We start from the raw sequence: 9,458 nt of genomic DNA, 5'->3' as shown, positions 1-9,458 counted from the left end.
CTACACTCCCACGCATAGTGAGAGCTGCAGAGAGGATCATTGGTGTCTCTCTCCCCTCCCTCCAGGACATTTACAGCACCCGTCTCACTAAAAAAGCCCTTTGCATAGCGGCTGATCCCACGCACCCAATGCAAAGCTTCTTCAAGCTGCTGCCGTCAGGGAGGAGACTGCGGAGTCTCCAGGCCAGGACCAGCAGACTGAAGGACAGCTTCATCCATCAGGCTGTCAGGAAGCTTAACTCCCTCCCGATTCTGCCCCCTCTCCCCTCCTCTCCTCCATGGTCTCACTGAACTCTGTCACATACACACACACACACTCTCTGACTCACTCACTGGCCTGCACCAGTTACCAGTCACTTTGTGGAGCATTGGACTGCCATTACCTCATAAGACTTTGTTGTTATACTATCTCTAACCGTATATTACTAGATCTCCATTTGCACTATTTGCCTATTTGCACTACTCTGCCTGGTTTACACTCAATGTCATTTACCCTTACCTGAATATTGTATATTGTATATTGCATAGCTTTCTTGTTAAATTGTATTGTATTTATTTAAATTTTTACTTTTTAATTATTTTATTTGCATTTTTTAATCACTCTCTTATATTTAAATGTTCATTTGCTATTTCATCTAGGGTTTGAGAGTAACGAAATTTCTATTCTCTGTATGTCCTGTACATGTGGCAGAATTGACAAATAAAGTTGACTTTGACTTTGACTTTGAGATATTTGAGGTTGTGCTGAAAATAATGGTGCCAAATAAGGCAAGAAAAACATATTTTAAAGGTGAAATATAGAGGTAAAATCAAAAATAGTCAAGAACGGCCAATTATACCCTGGACCACAGAGGGTTAAATTTGAAAACGGTTTAAAAAAAAACATCCCCATTCTAAAATGTCATGTGACAATCTGATTCATGAAGAGTGATGATGTCACAAGGACATGTGATGATGTCACAAGGACATGTGATGATGTCACAAGCACATGCCTTTGAGCCTTTGAAGTTTTTCTATAAATAGGGGTCAGGAGCAGCAAGTTTTAGTCAGTTTGTTCGCAGCCTTCAAACGTTCGACCAGAGCTATATTTGAAAGTATTTCGGTCAAGATGACTTTCACCTCAAATCATCTTGAAATATGTAAAGGGACCCTTTTGGGAGGTCACTACAAGGTCGAGGGTTTCCTTGAAGAAGGGGGCTTTGGTATTGTAACCAAATGTTGCAATACAAAAACCAACAAAGTCGTTGCTATTAAAGTCAACAAGAGCGACCCTGAAATTCTGCAACAGGCAAAAATGGAAATTTACATACTGGAGAAGCTGCGAGGCTTGGATGCAGATAGATGCAACATTGTTAAATGGAACGACTTTTTCATCGACGGTGACCGCATCTGCTTAAATTTTGAACTCCTCGATGAAAGCCTGTGGCAGTACATGCGGTACCGGAGGAACCGGGTTCTCCCAGTAACAGAAATCAGGCCAGTGTTATTTCAGCTCGCAAATGCTCTGTCCCACCTGGGTTCTTTGGGAATAGTGCATGCTGACCTCAAACCTGGAAACATAATGGTTGTGGACCGCTATGAGTGTCCCATCAAAGTCAAACTTACAGACTTTGGTTTTGCATGTCCCGCATCTACAGTGATTCCTGGTGACTGTGTGGGGACGGTTGGTTATAGAGCACCTGAGGTTATGATTGGTAGTCTATTTAATGAAGCAATAGACATGTGGTCCCTGGGGCTGGTAGCTGTGGAGCTTGCTACAGGGTATCCTTTCTACCCTGGGAGAAATGATTATGATGTTTTGAAATTCATCATACAGACCCAGGGACAGCCACCAGATCATGTTTTAGACTCTGGCTTATACACTGATAACTATTTCATAAATGACAACTACAACGGACAACGCTGGACATTTAAGACCGAAAGACAATTTCAAGATGAGACAGGTTGTCAGTCCAAGGACACTCGATCCATAAAACTTAAGTGCCTCGATGACCTTGAACAACTACTGAAGATATGGGGGTGTTGGGAAAAAATCCTAAATGTATTTGTCAGCCTAATCAAAGAGATGTTAGCATTGGATCCAAACCAGCGCATAACACCCTCGGAGGTTCTCCACCACCCCTTTTTCAATCCTGGCCTCTCTAAGAGTTCTCCCTGCACTGACATGAGTAGCACAGGGGGACAAAACCTTGTGGTCTCTCAGCAGCCTTCTAGTTGCAAAAGAGAAGAATCACAGAAAATCAGCTGCAGTTCCCAAACCTCAAAAGAATTTTCTCAACAAGAATATGTCAACGCATCAGCCAACACATCCTCCTCTATAGATGATCTTGAAATATCTAAAGGGACCTTTTTGGGAGGTCACTACGAGGTCGAGGGTTTCCTTGGAGAAGGGGGCTTTGGTATTGTAACCAAATGTTGCAATACAAAAACCAACGAATTTGTTGCTATTAAAGTCAACAAGAGCGACCCTGAAATTCTGCAACAGGCAAAAATGGAAATTCTCATCCTGGAGCAGCTGCGAGGCTTGGATGCAGATAGATGCAACATTGTTCAATGGAACGACTTTTTCATCGACGGTGACCGCATCTGCTTAAATTTTGAACTCCTTGACCAATGCCTGTGGCAGTACATGCGGTACCGGAGGAACCGGGTTCTCCCAGTAACAGAAATCAGGCCAGTGTTATTTCAGCTCGCAAATGCTCTGTCCCACCTGGGTTCTGTGGGAATAGTGCATGCTGACCTCAAACCTGGAAACATAATGGTTGTGGACCGCTATGAGTGTCCCATCAAAGTCAAACTTATAGACTTTGGCCTTGCATGTCCCGCATCTACAGTGATTCCTGGTGACTGTGTGGGGACGGTTGGTTATTGTGCACCTGAGGTTATGATTGGTAGTCTATTTAATGAAGCAATAGACATGTGGTCCCTGGGGCTGGTAGCTGTGGAGCTTGCTACAGGGTATCCTTTCTACCCTGGGAGAGATGATTATGATGTTTTGAAATTCATCATACAGACCCAGGGACAGCCACCAGATCATGTTTTAGACTCTGGCTTATACACTGATAACTATTTCATAAATGACAACTACAACGGACAACGCTGGACATTTAAGACCGAAAAACAATTTCAAGATGAAACAGATTATCAGTCCAACGACACTCGATCCATAAAACTTAAGTGCCTCGATGACCTTGGACTACTACTGAGTATAATGTGGGGCCGGGAAAAAATCCAAAATGTATTTGTCAGCCTAATCAAAGAGATGTTAGCATTGGATCCAAACCAGCGCATAACACCCTCGGAGGTTCTCCACCACCCCTTTTTCAATCCTGGCCTCTCTAAGAGTTCTCCCTGCACTGACATGAGTAGCACAGGGGGACAAAACCTTGTGGTCTCTCAGCAGCCTTCTAGTTGCAAAAGAGAAGAATCACAGAAAATCAGCTGCAGTTCCCAATACTCAGAAGAATTTTCTCAACAAGAATACGTCAACGCATCATCCAACACATCCTCCTCTATAGATGATCTTGAAATATCTAAAGGGACCTTTTTGGGAGGTCACTACAAGGTAGAGGGTTTCCTTGGAGAAGGGGGCTTTGGTATTGTAACCAAATGTTGCAATACAAAAACCAACGAATTTGTTGCTATTAAAGTCAACAAAAATAAACCTGAAATTCTGCAACAGGCAAAAATGGAAATTTTCATCCTGGAGCAGCTGCGAGGCTTGGATGCAGATAGATGCAACATTGTTCAATGGAACGACTTTTTCATCGACGGTGACCGCATCTGCTTAAATTTTGAACTCCTTGACCAATGCCTGTGGGACTACATAGAGGACCCGGAAAACCAGGGTCTCCCCATAAGCGAAATCAGGCCAATTTTACATCAACTCACAAATGCCCTGTCCCACCTGGGTTCTGTGGGAATAGTGCATGCTGACCTCAAACCTGGAAACATAATGGTTGTGGACCGCTATGAGTGTCCCATCAAAGTCAAACTTATAGACTTTGGCGTTGCATGTCCCGCATCTACAGTGATTCCTGGTGACTGTGTGGGGACGGTTGGTTATAAAGCACCTGAGGTTATGATTGGTAGTCTATTTAATGAAGCAATAGACATGTGGTCCCTGGGGCTGGTAGCTCTGGAGCTTGCTACAGGGTATCCTTTCTACCCTGGGAGAGATGATTATGATGTTTTGAAATTCATCATACAGACCCAGGGACAGCCACCAGATCATGTTTTAGACTCTGGCTTTTACACTGATAACTATTTCATAAAAGACAACTACAACGGACAACGCTGGACATTTAAGACCGAAAGACAATTTCAAGATGAGACAGATTATCAGTCCAACGACACTCGATCCATAAAACTTAAGTGCCTCGATGACCTTGGACTACTACTGAGTATAATGTGGGGCCGGGAAAAAATCCAAAATGTATTTGTCAGCCTAATCAAAGAGATGTTAGCATTGGATCCAAACCAGCGCATAACACCCTCGGAGGTTCTCCACCACCCCTTTTTCAGTTCTGGCCTCTCTGAGAGTTCTCCCTGACATGAGTAGCAAACGGGGACCAAACCTTGTGGTCTCTCAGCAGCCTTCAAAACAGAAAGATCATAGAGAATCAATCTCCAGCATTGCTTCAACCACGGACAAAAATGACAAAAACACAAACAGGGATTGTAAAAAGCCATTAACAGCAGATTACATTGCAAGAATTAATTAAGCTGCTCCAATAATGATCACTTTGGCTTTTTTGTCTTTTTTAATTTTCACTCCCCCCACCCCAACCAGTCGCGACAGATGGCTGTCCCTTTAAGAGCCTGGTTCTGTCGAAGGTTTCTTCCTTTTAGAAGGGAGTTTTTCCTTCCCACTGTCGCTCATTGCTTGCTCATAGGGAATCACCTGATTGTTGAGGTGGCCAAAACTCTAGGGGAACTAGCAATTCTTGTGAAAATTGAAAAGGGAAAAAAAGCCTAAAAACATAAAAACAACTGATGAATATGTTCTTGAACTAAGGCACAATTTTGCTTAAAATCCATTAAGTAATCTCTGTGTCAAGTTCTTACCAATATTCAAAGCGGAGCAGCGGACAACTTACCATTACATCAGTCCTTCAATCAGACATAATTTGATCCAAATTGGAAATAAACTGGATGTTTATTAAATAAACCAGCTTTAAGCATCATCTAATTGTTGTTTGTAACTCTTTTTAAATATAGTGCTAACCTTTAGCCTCCTAGTAGACATACATGTTTTATAAATGGGAAAATCCTCTTTTCTTTAGAAAAGTTAAGCTCTGACCTTGAAGTCAAGGTCCCTGAGATTTAAACCTTACAGAGATTTTTAGTAAATGTTACCATGGTATTAATTTAAAAATTCTACATTGTCTCGTTCTTGAGTTATTGCATTCACAAACTTGGGTGTCCACAGCGCCCCGCCATATACCAGACTCAAAAGATTATGAGGTAGGTGTTTTGTTTTTGTTTGTTTGTTTTTTAAGTTTTTTCATAAAGATTACAACATAAAAATAACACAATTGGGAATATTATTGTCATTTTTGAAAACACTATTTTGATGTTATCTAATGCAGTGCAAAAAATAAATAACTAAATTGATAACTGGCACTGAGTCTTCTGTGTGCACACATTCTGCATCAACACACAGGGAGACACTGAGACTTCAGAAATTTTTCACTGTGTTTGTCTATACAGCCACAACTTTCAGATTTTTCACAAACAAGCAGCACGGATTTTGTCCTCATCATTTCAGCTAGAAGTACTTTATAAGGGGGTCTTTCAAGTGAACATTGAACAGGTACAGGTGCTTGAAATCCTTGAAAATGCTCGTTCAGGAGTTAGGCCTTTTTCATACAATCCCCCCATTTTCAAAGGCTCAAATTGGATTGAACAAGCAAGTTTTTTTGTTAATAATTTGGAGTGTAGAACTCATAGATATCAAATGTTGTTTCCTCCCTTGCGAGGCCTTTACTGTATCTGCCTTCAGTTCTGGTTGCTTTGCACTGTGAAGCTATTTGAAAGTATTTGTCAAAGAACAATGAGCACTAGATATCCACTAGATGGTGTTATAGTAAAACACAAGCATAACCCTCACTTAGACAATTTTACCTGATACACAGTTTGTGACCATGTATTTACTCTTCTGGCACTTTGCCTTCACAATTTTGTATTAATTTCACTACCTTTTGGCATGATCACCTTTTAATTTGTTTCTCACATTTGTGACAAAGACACTGCACTGGAGGCAAACAAGACTGTGTAAATACATTCAGCAAGTTGGATTAGTTTCCAGTTTCTGCTGAATACAAGCAAAAACCAGTCACTTCAGAAAGATGTTCAGAATAAAAGCTGTAAAACTGCCAAAGAGCAGCACGTGAAGGTAACCGACATGAAGATAACAACAGGGTAACAAATGCAAGTGAATATGAGCATCTTTTTATTCGCAGCCTTCCGTAAAGACGCTGAAACACAGTTTATTGCTGTTTATCATGAGAGCACAGGTCAGAGATAAGATCCCTCCAGGCTAAACCCTTTAAATCTATATGCAAGCCCAAACCGATTGTCATATTTGCATGCCAAACACTGAGTAGCGCAAAGGCCTAGCACTCAGTATTTACATGAAAACAGGAATACTTATTTTCTGTTTATGTAAGAATATAAGGGTGAGAACTGTGTGTCCATGTTCTCATTAAGTAATCCTCCCATTGTTGTCACTGAAGCTTTTGTCTAGCTGTTTATTTATATCTAAAAGCAAAATGACTGTTTTTGTATTTTGCTGTTAAAGCCGCTGCTCCTCATGCCAACCACACCCCTGCAGCAGTTCATTTGTACTGAAAACGCTTCGGGCTCTTTAATTATTTTGGTATCAAGTGTGAAATTAGAGCTGTCATCGCAACAGGGGCCCAATTGATTTTAATTACATGTCTCTCTGGGACCGGGGCAATGAGCAAACTGCTTTCCTGGATCCCATTTCACCTGATGAGGCAGACACGGGATCACTTTTCTGTTTTAAATATCTCGAGCGTACATTTCAGCTAACGGCTGCAGCGGGCTATCAGCCAGTCAGCATTCACCTGTCTGATTCCCACGTGAATTTTTTTAAGCAAAGATGTAACCAGGAGCTTTTTTGGAAACTATCAGAGATAAAGGGCAGAATTCTGCCCTTCTGTCGTTTAAACAACCGCCAGATTATTTACCTGTGGCTAAAGGGATTATTTTCTGTGCACTTTTTTCAAGTTTAATCTGTGTGAAGGCATTATGGTTTGTAATTTCTCCATTCCCAACTGTAATATTAGAGGCTGTTCCCGTGTTTTTACACACTGCACACTGATATGTAACACCTAAAGTTTGGGATTTTGAGACAGAAAAGTTTGTTTGGAAACAGATGTGTGCACTATCTCCTCGTTTAAATATAAGACATTTAAAATAACGCAGTTAAATAGAGTTTCAGCTGACAAAGAGGCGTAAGCTTCTATCAGAAAACAAAAAAATGAAATAGCGGTTGTACAGTATTGCACAATCTCCTGTTTGGGGCTAATTACAGATTTTTTATCTCAGTCTAATTTGTTAATTCAGATTACAGAGCTACACGTTTTGTGAAAGTAAAACATTTAACCACTTTGCCACCTTCATATTTTCAAAACGAATGTTGCAATATGAAATAAAATGAAACCATCAACAATTAAGATAGAGCCCAATTAGACTCGATTAAACCTAAATGAAACAAGCTTTGCGTAAAAGCTCACTTTGGGCACTTTGAAATGGGATACTCCCTAAAAATGAGCACAGGAAACACAAATGAGGTTTACACAACTTATTTTTTTACACAGCATTAGAGCTGGGTGATAGAACGATAACGATATGTATCGCGATATAACTTTTTCTCGATAGAAAAATTTAACTATCGCGATAGACCTCGCCACTCTTGTCCTCTTGAAAAAAAAAAAAAAAAGAAAAGAACAGCCAATCCAAATTAAGTAGCGCAGAGGCGAACCAATCACAGCCGCAGCGTCACGTCACGTGACTTGTTACGTACAGCACAAGTGCCAAGCCACACACGTGTATTTGTTTGGGAAGCAGCCAGCCACCGTACCGCCCGGGTAATGGAGGAAATGAATGTGCCGACTAGAAAAATCAACCGAGCGTGACCGAAGAGAAAACAGATGATGGTTCCAATGCCAGAGAGATTGTCGAACGGAAGAGCCATAGAAGTTCCGTAGTGTGAAGGTATTTTGGCTATTTCAAGTCTGACAAAAAACAGAGTAGTGTGCACTGTAAATTGTGCCGAAAGCAAGTCTGGAAATACAATAAACTGGTGCATGCGCTACGTCCACACGTACCCGGGCATTCTTGAAAACGCAGATCTTTCTATGCGTTTGCACCTTTCGTCCACACGTAAACGGCGTTTTTGGTCACTGAAAACGAAGATTTCAAAAACTCCGGCCAGGGTGGATATTTTTGAAAACTCCGTTTTTGCATTTAAGTGTGGACTAGAAAAATGGAGAAAACGCAGCGTCAAAGGTGTGCGCATTTTTTGATGTCACACTGTGCGCCACGTTATTGTTTCGGTGAAATGAATTTCTACAATACTGTTACTGTTAATTCTACTCTCTGCAGTGTTTAAATGCTTACATATACAGGGAGTGCAGAATTATTAGGCAAGTTGTATTTTTGAGGAATAATGTTATTATTGAACAACAACCATGTTCTCAATGAACCCAAAAAACTCATTAATATCAAAGCTGAATGTTTTTGGAAGTAGTTTTTAGTTTGTTTTTAATTTTAGCTATTTTAGGGGGATATCTGTGTGTGCAGGTGACTATTACTGTGCATAATTATTAGGCAACTTAACAAAAAACAAATATATACCCATTTCAATTATTTATTTTTACCAGTGAAACCAATATAACATCTCCACATTCACAAATATACATTTCTGACATTCAAAAACAAGACAAAAACAAATCAGCGACCAATATAGCCACCTTTCTTTGCAAGGACACTCAAAAGCCTGCCATCCATGGATTCTGCCAGTGTTTTGATCTGTTCACCATCAACATTGCGTGCAGCAGCAACCACAGCCTCCCAGACACTGTTCAGAGAGGTGTACTGTTTTCCCTCCTTGTAAATCTCACATTTGATGATGGACCACAGGTTCTCAATGGGGTTCAGATCAGGTGAACAAGGAGGCCATGTCATTAGTTTTTCTTCTTTTATACCCTTTCTTGCCAGCCACGCTGTGGAGTACTTGGGCGCGTGTGATGGAGCATTGTCCTGCATGAAAATCGTGTTTTTCTTGAAGGATGCAGACTTCTTCCTGTACCACTGCTTGAAGAAGGTGTCTTCCAGAAACTGGCAGTAGGACTGGGAGTTGAGCTTGACTCCATCCTCAACCCGAAAAGGCCCCACAAGCTCATCTTTGATGATACCAGCCCAAACCAG

The 9,458-nt window shown here is 41.0% G+C and overlaps 1 protein-coding gene across 1 annotated transcript; it reads left to right on the top strand.

The window, feature by feature from the left end:
* The first annotated feature begins 1,107 nt into the window (after positions 1–1,107).
* On the top strand, positions 1,108–5,185 carry LOC146693519 (uncharacterized). Its single transcript, XM_085478656.1, has one exon. The coding sequence runs from the start codon at positions 1,108–1,110 to the stop codon at positions 4,549–4,551; it is 3,444 nt and encodes a 1,147-aa protein (XP_085334782.1). The 3' UTR covers positions 4,552–5,185.
* The last annotated feature ends 4,273 nt before the right edge of the window (positions 5,186–9,458 follow it).

Source organism: Copadichromis virginalis, linkage group LG14 (assembly GCF_057382275.1).
Source record: "Copadichromis virginalis isolate Kocher_CV1m ecotype Utaka linkage group LG14, C_Virginalis_male_GT1.1, whole genome shotgun sequence".
Classification (NCBI taxonomy): domain Eukaryota; kingdom Metazoa; phylum Chordata; class Actinopteri; order Cichliformes; family Cichlidae; genus Copadichromis; species Copadichromis virginalis.
Note: the sequence above shows the minus strand (reverse complement) of the source record. Positions and strands in the feature narration are given on the sequence as shown.